At 33.4% G+C, this 20,167-nt stretch overlaps 1 protein-coding gene across 3 annotated transcripts; it reads right to left on the bottom strand.

Moving 5' to 3' along the window:
• Positions 1-2,138: 2,138 nt before the first annotated feature.
• On the bottom strand, positions 2,139-18,646 carry LOC107894941 (uncharacterized). Of its 3 annotated transcripts, none has more exons than XM_041084892.1 (5): positions 18,234-18,646; positions 18,070-18,156; positions 17,853-17,983; positions 17,561-17,650; positions 2,139-2,656 (listed from the first exon to the last, which is right to left on the bottom strand). In XM_041084892.1, the coding sequence occupies exons 1-4, from the start codon at positions 18,313-18,315 to the stop codon at positions 17,564-17,566; spliced, it is 387 nt and encodes a 128-aa protein (XP_040940826.1). In that variant the 5' UTR covers positions 18,316-18,646; the 3' UTR covers positions 2,139-2,656; positions 17,561-17,563. The 3 variants fall into 3 exon arrangements, with proteins under 3 accessions (XP_040940826.1, XP_040940827.1, XP_040940825.1); XM_041084893.1 differs by lacking the exon at positions 2,139-2,656 and adding an exon at positions 11,781-12,069; XM_041084891.1 differs by lacking the exon at positions 2,139-2,656 and having other exon boundaries at positions 17,444-17,650; positions 18,234-18,645.
• Between the last annotated feature and the right edge of the window lie 1,521 nt (positions 18,647-20,167).

Here is a 20,167-nt window from a genome sequence, read left to right as displayed (position 1 = left end):
ATGATATCTATATTAAAATTATTCTATTAAATGTTTATTTTGATGTTTTATATATAAATTTATTCAATTTGATCTTAGAATAATATAATTTTTCAATATTTCACCATTATGTTTAAAATAAAAATAAAAAATAAAAAAAAAACTTTGAAGTCGTAGAAATGCAAAACGAATTCAAATTTCTTTTAAAAACATTCAAACAAGTTTAAAATGGATGAGATTATTGGTGGGATTCATTAGCCTTCTCGTCAAGTGATGGAAATGATAGTAAATAAGTAGTCTAGGAGGCATAGGTAAATACCGAATGCTAATTTGGGATTTTCCATTATACATATATTTATCTCTTCATTTTGGTGGAATCTGTTTAATCTTTAGAAACTACCAATTGTCTCTGTTTGTTATTTCTATTTGTTCAAGCCTAAGTGAATGAGCCGTCTATGGTTTTAGTTTTTAGTTCTAACTTTCAGAAAAATTCCAAGTCATTTAAAACAAAATAATAGTTGGGGCATTGAGCATCATCCCAGCGGAAAAACAATTTTGGATGAATCTATATGCGAGGTAATGGATCTAAGATAAAGTTCAAAGAATTTGTGTAGATTGAATAGAATCTGACAGCATCCTTCCAGCGCAAAAATTGAACCGCACCAACTTTTGTTTCCAGCTTTATTCTATCCACCCAATCAACAGGAAGATAATCCTTAAACTTTTTACAAAGTTTTCTTGAAACTTTCTCTTCGGCTACATAGATCATTTTCGGATGAAGTAATCAAGAGGGGATAATTAGATTATTTTTTTAATTTAAAACTGATTTCAATAACATTTATCATATAGATTTTTAGAAATTCAAACTAGAATGTGATATTTATTAAATTATTTCAACCTTTTCTTTTCAAAGATTTTTATTTAATTAAATTATTTGTATCAATTATTTTCATTTATTATTATAACCGCTACTCTCTTCCAAAACAAGGTTTTGGTTTTCAATTATATACTACATTAAAAGAAGGCATCAACTGTAAAAAATTATGAGTTTTTAGTAGCTAAAAGTTTTTATATAAATAATAAGGATTTAATATTTTACTTCTTTTTGTTATCATCTTATAATAATGAGAATTTACAAACGGATTTAAAATGTGAAGTAGTATATGTTTCATATATTTATGCACATCAACTTAATAATTTTATCAGATAAGTTAGTTCACCTAAATAGCCTGAAAATTAAACAGCACATATATTTCTTATGGTTTCATTTCCTGTGAAATCAAATGAACATGTATGTTCCTTCTCATTTTCTGAAGTGCCCAAGCTCATGAAGTTTTCAAGACCATTCTATTCCCATGGCTAATCACTGAACATGAATGAATTATGAAGGTCGTGTTTTGGCATCCATAAATGCTAGTTGTCGTGAGTCTAAAATTTAGAAATGAAGAGCACCAGGGCAGAGCAGCAGCAAAAAGTGATCGACTGGTCTTCAAAATGGACCAGAAAGCCATCGTCATGATTAGCATCTTTTTATCTTTATCTCCATCAAAAGGATATTTATCCTCTTCAAGCAATGGTGGGCCACCTACTGGTTCCATTGCAAGCCTCAGCATTAACTTGACATTTATTTAGTCTTTGGTCCCATCCTATTATATATCTTTCTTTTTTATGTATAACAGACAATAAAATATCCTATCCCATTATATATCACTCATTCTTCTTGCATGTCATCTCCTCCATCAATATTTACTGCAATGGTCCCACACTATACTAGTCTTTAATTGTCAACTACTTAAAGTGGACTGCATTTTGAATATGAAGTTTAAAATCATTTAATGGGTTTTAAGTTATCTAATACATGATTTATATCTATATTAACACTCCCTTTTTGAGTTAAAAGTAAAGCAGATAATGAAGATACAATTTTTTATTATTATTTTATATTTGTATGTGTGTAATAGTTTTTATTATAAAAGTCAAAATTGATGTAGAATCAACTTTTTTTTTAAAAATTTAATTTTATTTTTTATAATAATTTTTCATCTTAAAATTTATCTATTTAGTTCTCTATAATAATCTTTTATCCTAAATTTTAGTAAAATTAATTTTATTCTTAAGTGAAATAAAAATAATAAATTTTAATTAACATATTATAAAAATATACTAATCATATTTTATTAATGTAAGAAATCATTAATAAAATAAAATTACATTTATAAATTTTATTAAAGATATCGTCTAAATCCCACTAATTAATATTAACATATACTACATAAATGTTAGACTCAAATTATCATTTCCATTTAACGGCTGATGTCCCACTGATATGGCCGTTAACTTAATGACAAGGATTTTAGAATTTTTTTCACATAAATTTTCATGTTATTTATTTGATAAAAACTAAACAAAATAAAAATCAAATCTATCTCTAATAATCTTCTCGATCACCTTTACCGGAACAACTTTCTTCACCATAGGACTCACCGGATTCTTCTTTTTCTTCCTAACAATCCACTTCTTTCTGGTCGGGTAGCTCATTTGTCACCTTCCTCTCCGACGTAGTTCATTGCGGCCATGGACAAAGAAGTTGAGATGGAAAATGACGGTGCGACGATCGGACTGGAACTGTTGCCAAAACAAAACTGGAAAAAGAGGGCAGGTGCTACCATATACGAAACTGTTGCAGAAAACTACTTTTAGAGGCCCTTTAAGTTTTTAATTTTTTTTTAATTTTAATATTTATAATTAGTGTTTAGAAAAAGGATAAATTTATGTTTGGCCCCCCTCCAAAGTTTTTCAAAGTTTTTTTTTAATTTGATATATTTTATAGAATTTATAAATTTTGATGATAAATTTAGTAACATTTTTAATTTAATTTGACAAACTAATATAAACTAGTATCTAAATATTAATTTGGTAAAAATAAAGTTTAATAATTGCAATATCTAAGTATAAACTGTAATGACCCGAAAGTTAATGATTTTGGAACCCCGATTCCATAAATCTGAATTGTAAATATTTTTATTAAATATTTATGGAGTTATATTAGAAGTGAATTGAATTTTTGGTCAAGTAATTTTGTTAAATTAGTGTTTAATTACGGTATAGGGACTAAATCATAAAAGTGTTAAAAATTCAATTCTTAAGGAATCTACAATTAGAATTTAGTCTGGGGGCCTTGTATAACAATTATACCACTTAAGTGAGGTTAATGGACGATTGTATTAAGAATTGGATGTATTTAAGGTTAAACTTGTAATTAAAAATTTATGTTATAAATCATTATCATAAGATTTTATCATAAGAAATAATACATTAGCGGATTGAAAGAGAAAAGTTTATTTTCATCTTTCATCAAACTGAATTGAGCTAGGGGGAGAAGAGAAGAACGCCGGCCTAAGTTCTTTAAGCATCAAGCTTCAATTGGTTAGTCAATTTAGTCTTTTTTTTTTTGGTAATTTTTATGTTTTTGGAATCTCAGGAGCTCAAGTTAGCTGACCCATGCTGTATTTCTCAATACTATTAAAGTTTGAGAATGTTACCATTTTTGAATGGTTGAAGCTTTAGGGACCAATTTGAAGATTTTAAGTTTAGTATTGAAAAAGGACTAAATTGTAAAGTCAATTGATGATTTTGTGCAATAGGGACTAAAAAAAATTTCGAAATTTTTGGTAGAAATGAGAAATAGGGATTTAAATTAGGCCTAGAATGAAATTGGTATAAAAATTGGAGGTTAAATTTGAAAGTTATGTTAGTCTTGGTTTTAGGGGACTAAATTGAATAAAATGTAAATGTTGAATAAAATAGCAATTGAATGTGAAAATGGCTGTGTATTGATAAATTTATATGCTTTTTTTTTAATCCATAGCTAATGTTGAATCAAATTCCTCAAAAAAGAAAGGGAAAAACAAAGTTGTCAACGAATAGCTTGGAGTTTACGATTTGTGTTTCTATAATTCGAACTAACTTGTAATTGTTCCATATTGGCTTGTTTATGCATGGTAAGAATATAAGGTGAGATATTTGTTAAATAGAGATGTATTGGATTGATTTGAAATGATGATGATAATGAAGACTAATTTGAATATATTTGAAAAATATGTGTATTTATACGAACATGAAATTGAGTATATATTGAGATGGCTATTGTTGCCTGAATATCTATAAATGTGTTATCATTTATAGTTAAATAATACACCAATAATATAAGAAACTAAACCGACAGTGTCCGCAAGCGTACTGGTCAAATTATAATATAGTTTAGTACAATGAATGACTTTGGAAGTATTCCGAGGATCGTACATAAGTGATTGCAGATTGAAGAAATCGTTATTAAATTAACTACATAAAATAATTATTAATTTAATCGAGTGGCAAATTAGTTGTGTGAATCCAAATTAATCTTTTAATTAAACTAATTAAAGTAACTATCCTAAACTAACCTAATGAAATTTCTTATTCTTAGTGTTGACAATGCAAGCCTCTAGCCTATGATCGATTAAATCCCTAATTAATAAATAGAAGATTAATTAGCTATTAATTAACTAGTATTACCTCCCAGTTTTTACTAATTAATTAATCGACAGATACTCGCTTATCTCCTGACCTCACTTTCTTCGCCTGGATAAGTACGATTTACTCGATTCTACTTATCTTTCGATTTGTCTTCCCTATGATTACTTATTAGAGTTATCAAACCTAACCATTTAAAAACACATAATTTATACAAACTAATCTTATTATGAACCCTTATTATTTTGTTAATTAATTGACTTGATTAATTAATTAGTTCAATAAACAAATCATGCAAAATATGAATAAAGCACAATAATCTATTCAATTATTCATACAAACATCAATTGACTAGATTAAAGAAAAATAAATAAAATAAGAGAATGCTCATGGATAATTATATTGAAGTGTGGATTCGAAGTAATCTCAGCTCGCAAATGTTTTCACATTGGAGTAGGATCTTTCGACAATGGAAGAATAAAAATAAAAACTAAAACTAAAGGCCTGAAGAAGTGTTTGATGAATAGGTTGATGGGTTGATGCCTTAATTTGTGCACATAAGCCTCTTATTTATAGGCTAAAGATGTGCACTTTATGCCCGATATACCCCAATATGCACCCGATACTTTGGGTGAAAGTAATTAATAAAATCTCCGAGAATCTGCCAAAATATGGCTACTGACGTCATCCTCGCTTGTAGCCCACGTTCAGATTTTATGGCTCAACATAGGTTGATGTGGCTTAACACAAGGCTGCATGCTCCAACACAGAACTTGCGTGTTGCGTGTTGCACCACACAAGACATTTTATGGCTTTGGGCATTTTTCTCATGCTTTCATGGTCTGGGAAGCTTGTGCATCACTCGCCCCAAGTTCCTACGTCAATTAGGCCTAAAATTAAGCCTCCTACACACCTAAATACCCAAATTAAACCTACCTAAGACTCGTGTCGGCCTAATAGGTCATCAACACTCAAAAATGTGTTTAAAACACTTATTTTTATTAACTTTTAATTCTAACCTACTAATATTGAAAATATAATAATTAATTATAAAATGCCTAGAAAACAAGCTCGTTAAGTGCAAAAATATAACTACTACAAGTGAAGTCAGGCCACTTACCCCCATATTTAAGTCCTTTCTTGTCCTCAAGTAGGAAAAGGAAAATAAATAAGATCTATAGTTAAACAATATACTTGAGTCGGCTTAATACACAAGATTGGATCGGAGCATAGACACTAAGAAGATTTGCCTAAATATATAACTCTAGCTAGAAATTTAAACAATTCAAAGTTATTTACTCTTAAACGGATTAGTTCAATAAATTACAAAATAAACAAAACAAAGAAAAATTAAATATATATTTCTATCAAAATGTATATACGAATATGGTATTTATTTTTGCAAGGTATAGTTAGTTTGAATATTTTTTTCCTACTTGGTTTATTTTTATCCATGCTTTGAACTCTAATGCAGTAATACTTCCCCAATAAATCTTATGGTGATTTGTTTGTTTGTTTATTTGTGCCAATACGATGGAGATTTTTCCCGAACACTTTTTTTTAAGGGTTACTAGTCATACTGCACCGCTTCAATAACCATTAATTTTACTCTTTTTACTTCAAACATCTTATATTTCTACAAATATAATTACTTATTCATATCTACCTTTACCACTTGGTATATTTAGTCTCTTTTTCCTATTTATAGTCTAATAAACTGAACTAATTAGTGTAAATATAAACAACCTAAATTATTTAATTTCAGGCTAGATTTACAAATTAAACAAACAACCTAGGTATATGTTCTTAACCAATCACTTGTATTTCTACAAGCTCAAGCACCAACAAAACACATAAAATAAAAATTAAAAATGACTAAAACAAACAAAAAAATAGAAAAAAATAAAAAATTTTCCTATGTCACCCCCACATTTTATTCGACACATTGTCCCTAATATGCAATTAAAGATAAAGGGAAGAGGTTACTCGATTGACATGGTACGTTCAATCACAATTGGTGGGCCTTATCCTCCTTGCGATTTTGGCTCGAGATGGTAATGTCGTAAAAAATATGAGGTTCCTACAAAGAAAACTAAACACACAATATATATAAAATATAAATCCAAAATAAAATAAAAAATGTTTTAGAACTAGTCAAAATCAAGTTCTAATGCCTCCATCATTGGTACTTTACCCCTCTTGTGCCTCATTGACACTTTAGTAGTCCGCCTTCGCAAAGTCTGGACTGAGCTGTAATGACTCTAGTTGTGAATCACCACGCCCTTCGTCGATGAGTGGTCTAGTCAAAATCTCAGTCATAATCTGGTGGCACAATCGGGGTCTCCTCCTCCTCCTCCTTGTCATCATCATCATCATCCTCTCATTCATTGTGCTCATTGCCTAGCGGTAAAAATCTATTGAATATATCTGGGAGTGACGTTGGCGTTGGCCTTCTATATCGCCCATGTCTTGCATCCCTCGTGTCTACCACTCGAAGATGGGCATGTTTGTGATTCCCATCATCTTTGACATTTAAGCTTTACTCTTTCTCTTGGTTGGTCCTTAGAGATTGTACAAAGCTTTTCCCGACCATGTTATTCAATTATGTCTCTTTTTTTGCTCATCAAAGATGCTAAGGGCTCTAAACCTCTCTCATGAAGAGGATATTTCCGTCGAATGGTTCGAAGATAAGTTCCAAGCTGCCTTTCTCTATGATTAAAATTATTAGCTATCGATTCTATGCTGGAAAGGTAGCTGCTCATCTTTCAGAGATTACAAAACAAGTGAACAACAAAGGAAGTGCAGATTTCTAATAAGTGGGATGTCAAAGGGTTGTAGGTTTCTTGTAGAGGCTTGGACACTGTGGCGACTGCTAAGGATAATATATGGAGGCCGTCTAAGGTATGACTTGCTGTGAAAAATTTGGGTAGGTCTCTGAAGATCATGTCGAACCAAGAGCAGAAAGTTCTGAAGATGGCCTGTGTGGCACAACACAAAGTAGGTGTGGCGCCACATGATAGGAATTTTCCTATATTTTTGCTCTGAAGTGGTCGTGTAGTGCCACAAGGTAGGCATGGTGTGACACGACTCTAATTTTTCATGTTTCCTACTTTGAAGTGTGTGTTACACCACAACATTTCTATGTTGCGACATGGCTCCAATTGAACCTCTCTAAGACTTGCCAAAATCTGTCAATTGTCCGTAGTTGCCTCCAAATAACTTCTAGCTCTTCTGTTGCACTCGGAACAAGTTTTCTTCCAATTCTAACATCAAATTAAAAATCTAAATCCTAAAATCTAACTAATAAAAAAACAACAGAAAATAAAATTTAAAATAAAAAAAATTTAAAAGTGAAGTTTTTTTCGGAGTTGAGAGATCCATATCGCCGTCAAAGAAAAACTACCAACCTCTAGCCTATGATAAATTAAATCTCTAATTAATAAACAAAAGATTAACTAATTTAGAATTTGGGCTTCAATATGAATTAGCTATTAATTAACTAGTATTACCTCTTGGGTTTTATTAATTAATTAATCAGTGGATACTTGTTTATCTCTTGACCTCACTTTCTCTGCCAGGATAATTATGATTTACTTGGTTTGACTTATCTCCCGATTTGTCTCCCTTATGATTACTTATTAGGGTTATAAACCTAATAATTTAAGAACATATAATTTATATCAACTAATCCTATTATGAACTCTTATTCTTTTGTTAATTAATCGACTTGATTAATTAATTAGTTCAATAAATGAAACATGCAAAATATGAATAAGGCATAATAACCTATTCAATTATTCATACAAACATTAATTGTCTAGATTAAAGAAAGATAAATAAAAGAATAGAAGAGAAGAGATAAAAGAATGCTCATGAATAATTATATTGAAGTGTGGATCTAGAGCAATCTTCGCTCACAAATGTCTTCACATTGGAGCAAGATCTTCCGACTATGGAAGAACAAAAGAAAACTAAAACTAAAGAATTGAAGAAGTGCTTGATGAATAGGTTGATGGATTGATGCCCTAATTTGTGTACATAAGTCTCTTATTTATAGGATAAATATGTGCCCGATATACCCTCGATATGCTCCCGATACTTTGGGTGCAAGTAAGAAATAAAATCTCTGGAAATCTACCAAAATATAATTGCCGACATCATCCTTTCTTGTAGCCCACATTCAGGTTTTTTGGCTCAATACAGGTTGATGTGGCTCAACATAAGGCTTCCTATTGCAACAAAAACCTTGAGTGTCATGCCACACATATTGCATGTCGTGCCACACAAGGCATTTTGTGGCTTTGAACATTTTTCTCATGCTTTCACAGCCCGGTAAGCTTGTGCATCACTTGCCCCAAGTTCTTACGTCAGTTGGCTCTAAAATTAAGCCTCCTACACACTTAAATACCCAAATTAAACCTACCTAAGACCATGTCAGCCTAATAGGTCATCAACACTAAAAAATGTGTTAAAAACACTTATATTTATTAACTTTTAATCCTAACCTAATAATACTGAAAATATAGTAATTAATTATGAAGTTCGTAGAAAACAAACTCGTTAAGTGCAAAGATGACCTAAAATAACTACTACAAGTGATGTCAGGTCATTTCCATGTGTGGGATAAATGTATACAATGTAAATTGATGTGAATTGATGTATTGGTTGATAATAAAATATGTAATGAATACCCTATTAACTGTTCGAGTAGAATCAGATATAATTGGCATGCTATAGGATAGGAAGAGTTCATGGTTACTTCAATTACGAGTCGATGAGGCACTGGGTGTCAAACTTACTGGTTAGCGTTGGACGCAACTATTTACTTCAGGTTTATCCCATGAGGCACTGGGTGCCAAATTATTGTGTTTGTTGGATCGGTGTATCCGTTTGAGCTCGAATTGTGTTAATAGGGGGAATAAATTATAAAACTAAAATGTTTATAATGAAAATGGTGATGTTGAGTAAGTTTACAAATTCAAGTGAATGAATATTCTATAAGAGATGTGAATTGTTATTGGGATGGCAAATAGTTAGAAAAGAAAAGTATTTGTGGAAAATATTGAAACAATGACATATAAGTTCATTGACTTCATGAATTTGAAAATGGTAATAGGTTGTGCTATCATATGACTTGAAAAATCAAGGATTTGTGAAGTGTTTATCATGTTTTCATATTGGTAAATTGTATTAGTTTGTTTCAAGAATGTAATAAATGATCATGGCATGTTGATAGCATATCAACATTTATTTTTAACTTATGCTACTAAAATAATTTTTGTTATGCTTAATTGTTTGGATTATAGAAATACCACTAAGTTATACTTAGTGTACGGTTTGTTTTCCATGCGTAGGTTAGGTACTTTACGATTTGATCATCGACTCAACATCTAGTGGCAATCTTAGACTCAATCATTGGTGATGTTTTAAATTTTGGTCATGGCATGTACTAAGGTGTCATTTGGGCATTTAATGTTTTATTTTTGGATTCTTGTAGCATTTTGAGAAATTATGTATATGTTTATGTATATATGTGTGTCATGGCAATGATCATGAAAATGGCATCCTGATGAGTAGTTTGCCTTGTATATTTGCTTGCTTAGATGGTGATATGATGATCTACCAAGGAATAGGTGTATAAGGTAATTTATAAGCTTATGTATGCTTGAAATGTTTTGGTAGACTTGATGCATAAATCATGAGATTGCTTGGATGACTATTTGATGCATTACTAGTTGGTAATTGAAGTGTCATGGAAGGTTTATTGAATTGATATGAATATGATCTTTTGGTCAGTTTTGAATTGTTGATTGAGGTGCCAAATTCTGGCATATTGGTTAGGCACTTAGGTTGGTTGTTATAAGTGATATTTTGGTATGATTTTGATGCTTTTGAATTGGTTGAAACATGATTTAATGGTTACTTGAGGCCTAAGTGATTTAAGGTTGAACACTTGTATCAAAAGGTATTTTTTAGGTACATATGGCCTGGCACACGACCTGGCACACGACCGTGTGCCTTACACGATACCAGACACGACTGTGTGGCCTGTAGGATTTGGATGATTTTTGGTGCATACAGCCACAATCTGTTACATGGTCCAACGGCATTGGCCATGTGACATCTTTTTTATTATTTACACTTTTAACCCACACGACCTTGGTAAGTGTACACGACTGTTTGCACAACTGTGTGACTCCAACCCCACACGATATCAATTTGTTGCATGGCTTGCTTACACGATCATGTGTCCCATCTAGAGGTGATCATGGGCCGGGCCGGGCCGGATTCGGGCCGGGCCAAGATAAAATTTTAGGCCCGTCTACTAGGGCCCGGGCCTGGCCCGGCCTGAAATATGGGCCTAAAATTTTGTCCAAGCCCGGCCCGAAATAAAATTACTAAGCCCGGCCCGGCCCGGCCCATATTAAAATTTTTTTCTTATTTTATTAAATAAAAAAATTTAAAAATATAATAAATCAAATATATTTAAAAACATAAAAAAAATTAAAACAAATAAAAAGAATACTAAAATAATTCTTAAAATAATACACAAATTAACAATATAATAAAAATAGTTATATTAAAAATTTAAAATAATTTTAAAAAATAAAAAATATATATATTAATATATAATTCGGGCCGGGCCGGGCTGGGCCCGGGCCAAAAAGCTCTTACCCGAGGCCCAGCCCGTTTTCTAAATGGGTCTCGTTTTTTTGCCCAAGCCCGTTTTTCGGGCCTATATTTTTACCCAAACCCTCCCATTTTTTGGGCGGGCTTTCGGGTCGGGTCGGGCCGCCCGGCCCATGATCAGCTCTAGTCCCATCCCACATGGCCTTAGCATTTCCACACTGTCAGAGGACACAACCGTGTGACCTCAGTTTGCAGATTTTTCCCATCTTTTTATTTTTACTTCAAATTTATCCCTGTATGATACCAAGTTGGTTTTAAGCTTTCTTAAACTCGATATAAACTCGAAATTGATTGAATTACATGTTACACTTGATCATATTTGATGTAATGATTTTTTATTGAGATTTTGAATTATAAATTGCATGTGATTGTTTGGTATTTGTTCGTAGCATCCTATAGCTCGGGTTCAGTGACTGAATCGGGTAAAGGGTGTTACATAAATGGTATCTAAATATTAATTAGGTAAAAATAAAGTTAAATAATTATAATATCTAATATAAATTAAGTATTTAATTTATTTTTTATTTAAATTTTTGTAATTATTATCTTGAATTTAAAAATAACTTATTCAAAGTAAGCCCAACCCTCTATCAATAATTCTGGCTTCGCCCCCTTCATAAGAGCCCATTTTATACATTCTTTCTCAAATTGCCATAATCAGTTCATACACGAAAAAGTCAAAAGAAATAAAATACCTGTTCTTTTGGAAATAAAAAAAATCTAAAGATTATAAAAAACAAAAAATAAGGGGGAAATGTGCAAAGATAAAGACTTAATGAAGAGAGTGATCTAGATGAAGTATAGGAGTGAGATTGCAGTTTGGTGAGTATTTTGAGCTTGAATTGCATTATTTGTTCTTTTATAGTGGATTACTCTTTGAATAAGTCCCTGCAAATGCAAGAAATTTTCGAACTATGTAACCAAGCTTTTGAACGTAATTATTAGTAAATTTGTCCAGACGTAACTAAACAAAAATCTAAAAAGTGAATTCAATGATTTTCATTGTTTATAAAGCAAATAAAATTTCAAAAATAAAATCGTTTAAAAGCAAATAAAATGAAAATCATTATTTGAAAAAAAGAATTGAAGCAAAAATTGGAGAAACCCACGATGCATATATATTCAATTTCTGAATGGAGATGTGATAGGGATAATCGAATGCTTCGAATACTTTTTAACATAATGGTGTTGAGGATTGTGAGTTGTAATATGATGTTGGCCAACATTAGCAACTTAACTATAGCGATAGATTCCAGGGTCATTTCATTTATTTATCTCAATGAGTGGAAAAATGGATCAGAAGTATTTCATTCCTTTAGCTCCGCAACATGAAAACCACATAGCCCATAATTTTACTTGGAGCGTAACAATTTATATCGGCCTTAAGGCTTAAAATCCAAAATCATTTATATATGAAGAGTAGGCCCAGTTTTTTTTCTTTATTTCTTTTTTCTTTTTGGGTCTATTTAAGGACTGCCGTTTTATGTTTAGTACGAGGTGAGCGAAGAGACAGGGATGCGAGCTGGCTCAGCATTAACCCAAAAATAATAGGTGAAAATCGAATTTCATAGTTTATGTTTACTAAGAGCTTGATTTGATAAGTGATACAAATTTAATCATTAATTTTTTTTATTAGTCGTTAAATCGGTAAACATAAATAAATTTAATTATTATAGTAAATATATATTTTCTTCAAAAAAAGCAAGTGTATATCTTTGAAGGGGCATTTAGTCCATGAATTTTTATATTGTTAGTTGTAATGTAAGATTTTGGGGTTAACATTTATTTTGTTATTTTTTCATTTATTAATTTTCAATACAATGATTATCATCATTCAAATGTGTAAGATCTACTTTTGTAAGCAAGTCCTTGAAACATAGAAAAAACCTTCATCTATTTACATTCCTTTGTCTTTTGACACGCTTTCTCTCTATCTTTTGACACGCTTTCTGTTTTTCTAGAATTGTTCCTGTTTTATTTTTGCTGTTGGGGGTTGTCTACTATTTTCGTGTAGAAAGATAATGGAGGACTCAATTGCTGGGCTTTCATTGGATGATGAAGAGGACGAGACCCTTCAGTTGGAGGTGGAAGAGCCTAATCAAGAGATCTCGTATGAAAATTGTCTAGTTGGAGTTTTTCTTACTTCTAGTGTTGTGCATTTCCAAGCAATGATCGACTTTGGCGAGTGTTTGGCATCCTGTAGGGGGTGTTTCAATTTCAAATCTGGGAAGGGAACGCTATTTATTTTGTTTTTATTATGAAGTGGATGCTAAAAGGGTTATGAAGTCTGGACCATGGAACTTTAATTCTCACCTTCTTATTCTTTATCGATTGAAACCAAGAGAGGATCCTTTAGTTGTTCAGCTAAATTGGGTGGATTTTTAGGTACTTATATATGATCTTCCTCTTGGGTTAATGGCAGATTCTGTGGCGCACTGTTGGGGAATTTTATTGGGGTTTTTTGTGAATACGATACTACTGCTATTCAACTGGGGCATAAACGTATAATAAGAATCAGGGTGAAAATAGATGTTCGGAAGCCGCTGAAGAGAAAAAAGAGGATTGTGTTGAAGAATGGCGATTCAGTATTTGTCCGTTTTGAGTACGAAAAGTTGACCTTATTCTGTTTTCTATGTGGCAGATTGGGACATGGGGAAAGCTTTTGTCCGGTACGAGTTACACAATCACAGACAGAATATGTACGTAATTGGGATATTTCTCTATGTGCTCAATCAAGAAGGAGTCAGTCATGGAAAAGCAAATGGCTTGTGGAAGACGATGGAAGGAAATCTCCTAATTTTGGTAATACAATGTTAACAGGGGAAAGGAGAAATGAAGGGATTCTATCTTCAAATTACATTAATAAAGGTGGGAATTGGGGTTCAATCCCAAAAGTTCCTGTTTTTGTTGCTACTGAAGATAAAGGAAAGTCAACTGTTACTTTAGGCCCATTAAAAATGGGGAACAGGCCCAGACCAATATGGATTTCGATGAGGAAATGGTGACCCATAAGGAAGACAGCAATCCAATAATGTTCAGTGAGGGTCTTAAACGTCCCTGAGTACATGCTACTGTTTCACGAGTTTCTGGATACGAGGATTCAAATAAAACTTTTGGTACTTCTTTGCAGGTACAAAATAATACACGAGTGGCAGGCCTTACTAAGCAGGCCAGCCGAGAGTCATGAAACTCTTAAGCTGGAATGTTCGAGGTTTGGGGAGACCTCAAACTGTTAATCGTCTCTGACACATGTTGAGAGACATAAATCCCACGGTAGTTTTTTAATTGAAACAAAGCTGAAGGGAAGTAGGATGGAAAAAGTTAGGCGTAAGTGTGGTTTTTCTAATAGAATTAATCTGGATTCGTATGGTAGTAGCGGGGGCTTATCTTTGGGGTTGAATAGTGATTGTAAGATTACTCTTCGGTCTTTTTCAAGAAGACACATAGATGTCATGATTGAGGAAGATTTGGATGGGCAAACTTGGAGATGTACGGGGTTTTACGGTGCTCCGGTGGAGATAATGCGTAAAGTATCTTGGGATTTTTTACGCACTTTGAATGATTTTCCAAAAATTCCTTGGATTCTTTTAGGGGATTTTAATAAAATTGTATACTCAATGGAGAAGAAAGGAGGTCTCCCTAGAAGAGAAAGGCAAATGGGTCATTTTCGGGAAGTGATGGAGGACTGTGCTCTTACTGATATTGGTTACAGTGGTCAGTGGTTTACATGGGAAATAGGTCGCACAAATCTCAATAATATTCGAGAACGCCTTGATAGAGGAATTGCGAACTCTATTTGGTGGGACTCATTTCCCGATTTTAAGTTATATCATTTGCAGTATGCATTTTCAGATCATTGCCCTTTGCTGTTGAATACGACTATTGAGAACCAACACCCAAAGTAGTGGCATTTCAGATTTGAAGCTTCGTGGCTTATGGAGGAATCGTGCGAAAGGGAGGTTAGTAGAATTTGGGCTGAGAGTTCGGGGGATGTTCCAAGCAAGGTGAGAGCAATGGGAGTGGGTCTCGAAGGCTGGTTTTGGAGGATTAGGAAGCAGAAGTTTATCACGAAGAAGAAGTTGGAATGGCAGTTGTCTAAGTTGAATGAAGCTATTCCCACTGATGATATTTTGGGAGCTATAGTGGAGACCAAACTTGCACTTAACATGGAGGCGGATAGAGAGGAACTGTATTGGGAGCAGAGAGCGAGAGCGAACTGGTTGAAAAATGAGGATAGAAATACAAAATTTTTCCATCAGATGGCAACGGACCGTTGTCGAAGAAATAGGGTGGGGGAGTTGCTGGATGGTGAAAGTAATAGATATGAGAGTAATGCAGAATTATTAGAGCTGGCATCAAATTATTTTAATTCTTTATTTTTATCAAAAGGTGTTGGGGATCCTAGTTCAATTTTGGATTGGGTTGAACCGTGCATATCTCAACAGATGAACGGGAATCTTGAGAAGGTTTTTACGTATGAAGAGGTGTGTTCAACTTTAAAGGATATGAGCCCTTTAAAGGCTTCTGGGGAAGACGGTTTAGGGGCGATTTTTTATCAAAGGTTTTGGCACATTGTGGGCAGAGATGTTGCTGATTTCTGTATCGAAATGCTACAGGGGCGTCATGATATGGCTGTTATTAATGGTACAAGAATTGTTTTGATTCCCAGGGTTAGTTCCCCTCGTTACATGACTCATTTTAGGCCCATTAGTCTTTGTAATATTTTGTACAAGATTATTTCAAAGATGCTGGCAGATAGATTTCAAAAGATTCTCCACGTGTGTATTGACGAAGCACAGAGTGCTTTTCTTCTGGGAAGACTTATTACTGATAACATTATAGTTGTATACGAAATTTTGCACTCTATGAAGAAAAAGCGAGTAGGGCCTAAGGGTTCATTTGCTTTAAAACTTGATATGAGTAAAGCATATGATCGGGTTGAATGGTGCTTTGTGCAAGTTATGCTTAAAAGGATGGGTTTCTCGGATAGGTGGGTGGAGAATGTCAAGCGTTGTGTTACATCAGTTTCTTATTCTGTGGTTATGAATGGGGAGGTGGGCAATTTGTTTATCCTGAGAAGAGGTCTTCGCCAAGGGAATCCTATTAGTCCATATTTATTTCTCATTTGTGGCGAAAGGTTGTCGACTCTCCTCCGAATGACTGCCTCTAGAGGTGCTCTTAGTGGCTTTCGGGTAAATAGGTATGCCCCTCGAATCACCCATTTATTTTTTGCCGATGATAGCCTTATTTTTTGAGATGCAACAATTTTTGGGGCTAATGCGATCAAAGATACGTTAGAGGTTTATGCATAATGCTCTGGACAAGAAGTTAATTTCGATAAGTCGGGGATTTTTTTCAGTTCTAATGTTTATTAGAATAGAAGTGAGGATGTGTGTAGGGTTCTGGGAGTTGATTGGAATAATAACCCGGAGAAATATCTTGGTCTTCCTTCAATGGTGGGGCATAACAAACGAAGGGCGTTTAAGGAGCTTAAAGAAAATTAACTAAAAGAGTTTCAAATTAGAGCTCGAGATTGTTGTCTTTGAGAGGGAGGGAAGTACTAATAAGGGCTGTGCTTCAGGCTATTCCATTGTATACCATGAATTGTTTTTTGTTTCCATCGTTTGTGTGTAAGGAGTTGGAAGCGGTCGCAGCCCAGTTTTGGTAGCAAAAGAAGGCTGGGAGAAAAAGCATTCACTGGTGTTCGTGGAATGAGTTGTCTGTGCCGAAAGAGGATGGGGGATGTGGTTTCGAGATTTGTCCAAATTTAATATTGCTCTTCTTGCGAAACAGGGCTGGTGTATAATGGAGAATCCGAGTTCACTTATTTCTTGTGTTCTTAGAGATAAATATTTAAATGGCTCTAATTTTATGGAGGCTCCTCTTGGGACGAATCCATCACTTATTTGGAAGAGTATTTGGTGTGCTAAGGGTTTTTTGGGCTTGGGTTTGAAATTGAGGATTGGTTCTGGAACAGAGGTGTCAATTTGGCATGGTTACTGGTTGCCAGGAAATGATCAACGGCTTATTTCTACAGAAAAGGTGGTGCGGTTGAACTGGGTGTCTGATTTAATCCTGCTGAATCCTAACCGATGGAATAGAGATATCATTTATTCAAATTTTGCAAAGGAAGAAGCTGATAAGATTGTAAGTATACCTATTCCTACTACTCGTCAATCAGATAAAGTAGTATGGTTTAATGATAAGTCAGGCACTTATTCGGTGAAGAGTGGTTATAAAATGCTATTGAATCAGTCCAATGTGAATGTCAATGAGAAAAAACAATTCAAGCAGATATGGAGCTTAACATGTCCATCTAAAGTTCGTATTTTAATGTGAAAATTTGTGAAAAATTTTATCCTAAATTTTCAGAACTTACATTTTAGGAGACTGATATCCGATGACCGTTGCCCACGCTGTCGATAGCTCTACGAGTCTTCAATTCATGCTGTTCGGGATTGTATGACCCCTGCACAAGTTTGGTCAAAGTTGAACATTCAGTGGCCGAGTTCAATGGATAATTCTAATTTTAAAGAGTGGCTAAGTTGGTTGTTTGAAAACTCCAACAGTAATAGAAACGAAGAAATTGCCATTGCAATTTGGGCGCTTTGGTTCTCTCGAAATAGATATGTGCATGAGAATAAGTTGCAAAGTGCTGAAGAATTAGTTACCTTTATTAAGGGCTTTGCTTTGGAGCATAGGGATTGCGCATTGATTCTGAAGTATCCCAAGCCGAGATCCATGGTTGTATGGATGCCCCCTCCGCAACGATGGGTAAAAATCAATGTTGATGCAAGGATTTCTGCAGCAAATAATCGAGCAGTTTCGGGATTTATTATCAGAAACGAGGAAGGCTTCGTTATGGGGTCAGGTTTTAAGGGTCATAACCTGGTTCACTCAGTGGTAATTGCTGAAGCTGTTGCAGTTCTTCACGGACTTCAATTCGCCCTTGACATGGGTTTTTCAAAAGTGGTCCTTGAGAGCGATTCCAGGTTGGTAGTCCAAAATATTCAAAAGAGAAATGAGGACTATTTATAAACCAGGCCTTTTACCTGGGATGTGCAGAATTTGGCGAGGAACTTTTCTTCTTGTCAATTCCAGTTCATTGCGCAGGAAGGTAATAAAGCAGCACATGCAATTGCGGCTGAGGGTTTGCGAGCCAAGGAGGACTTGTTGTGGGTTGAGGATGCTCCTTCGAAAGCCATGGAAGCGGTCGATTCTGATCGACGATTCAGTCGACCACCATAGTCTTTGCTTCGGTTTTGCTGTTTAGGTTGAGAAATTCTGAAATTTGGCTGACTGTCTCAACTAATGTTCTTTCTCGGGGTGATTCATTGCTGAGTTTAGGGGTTTTTTGCTGTCTATTGGGAGGGTTCTTGGACATGAGAAAAACCTGAAATTTTTTGGCTGGAGAGGATGATGTTTTTGTTTCCTTTTTGTTTCTGTTTTGTTTTTCTTTTTTTTTTTTGTTTTTGTTTGGTTCATGTTGTGACTATTTTTGGATCTTCTCCGAGTAGTTTTTTAGGCCCATTAATAAACGGACTATTTTTCAAAAAAAAATGTGTAAGATCTATGTAGAATCTATCTATTAACTGTAAAAATTAATTTATAAATAAAGACTAAACAAATATTGGATATTAATAGATGAAAAAATATAGAAATAAAAATAATCAATTCAAATTGAAATTAATGAAAATAATTGCACTTTTCATTCAACAGTGTGTGAATTGAATTTTAATTGAAATCCATTAAGTAATATTTAAAAATTCCTTTTCGAGACATAATAGATTAGACATAGTTATAAATGCTTATCAAATTATATATATACTGTAATAATTTGAGGTTACAATAAAAGAAAATAATTTCTATATGAGATATCTAATAACATACCATTTATCACTATAAAAATTTTCCATGTGTGACTATTTATTTATATTTTAAAAAATTTCATTAAAAAGCATTTATAAAATTTAAATCAGTGAGTGAAACTATATTATGGTAAAAGCTAGAATATGGTAAGAAACTTCATGAATATATTTATGCATATATATATTGTGACACCCCTAAATTGACCCTAGTCGGAAAGCGGTTTCGGAACCGCTAAACCGAGTCACCAAATTATTTGAATATGATATTTATTGTCTAAAATATGTGAATATGAATGTGTGAAAGTTTTAAGCTTCGATTTAGTTAATTGCATGTGAATTTAGTTAATAAGGACTTATGTATGACACTTTTAAAATGTGATAGTTAATCTATAAGGATCAATTAGTGCATGTCATATGAATAAAGGGTTTGCATGTCAAATATCCATTATTAATGAGTAGTGGCCGGCCATGGATGGGTCATTGATGATAATATGAATTCTTTTATTAGCACTATGAGTTTAGAAAATAAAAGAATGAATTAAGAATGATAAAACATGAGGTGAGTGGGAGGAGAAACCAAAGTTGTCTCCCCCTTACTCCCCATTGCCGTGACTAGTGAAAGAGGAGAAAAACAAAGTTCTTTCTTTGTTGTTCAACTCGGCCGAATAGAAGAAACAAAGGAGGAGAAGAATTTTTGGTCACTTGAGTCATTAAAAAGGTTAGTATATTATGTTAAATTGTGAAATTTTAACTTGTTTTAGGTAAATAATCATGGTTCTTACTTAGCCCATGCTAAAATTTGTAATTTTGATGGATGATTGGAGCATTCGGCTAGGGTATAAAGGAAGGGATTTTGGTTGTTTCATCTAAGTATTGATGATGAATGTGTTATGGAAAGAAATCGGTCTTCCTAAGAATATGATTTGTGAATGTTTATATTAGTAATAGCCAAATTAAAGAGGGTTGATGTCTTGAACAAATGTTGTTTATATGTTTTGAATTAAGTAAAAGAATTTATGTTTGAACACTTAAGGATTCGGCATTGTTCATGACTATTGTATTTAGAATGTGATTTTGAATATTACGAATATTGGAATGTAAGTATAGGTGTGATCGGT

This window comes from Gossypium hirsutum, chromosome A13 (genome assembly GCF_007990345.1).
Source record: "Gossypium hirsutum isolate 1008001.06 chromosome A13, Gossypium_hirsutum_v2.1, whole genome shotgun sequence".
Taxonomy (NCBI): domain Eukaryota; kingdom Viridiplantae; phylum Streptophyta; class Magnoliopsida; order Malvales; family Malvaceae; genus Gossypium; species Gossypium hirsutum.
This window is presented reverse-complemented; position numbering and strand designations above follow the sequence as displayed.

What these genes read in the sequence shown, in the direction of transcription:
- LOC107894941 (XM_041084892.1), bottom strand. Translation starts at nt 18,315, where the DNA reads ATGTGCTGCTTTATTACCTTCCTGCGCAATGAACTGGAATTGACAAGA. An exon ending in ATTACCACTGAGTGAACCAG is followed by an intron (nt 17,984 to 18,069) that starts GTTATGACCCTT and finishes TATTTGCTGCAG; the next exon opens with AAATCCTTGCATCAACATTG. An exon ending in AAGCAAAGCCCTTAATAAAG is followed by an intron (nt 17,651 to 17,852) that starts GTAACTAATTCT and finishes AAACTTGTGCAG; the next exon opens with GGGTCATACAATCCCGAACA.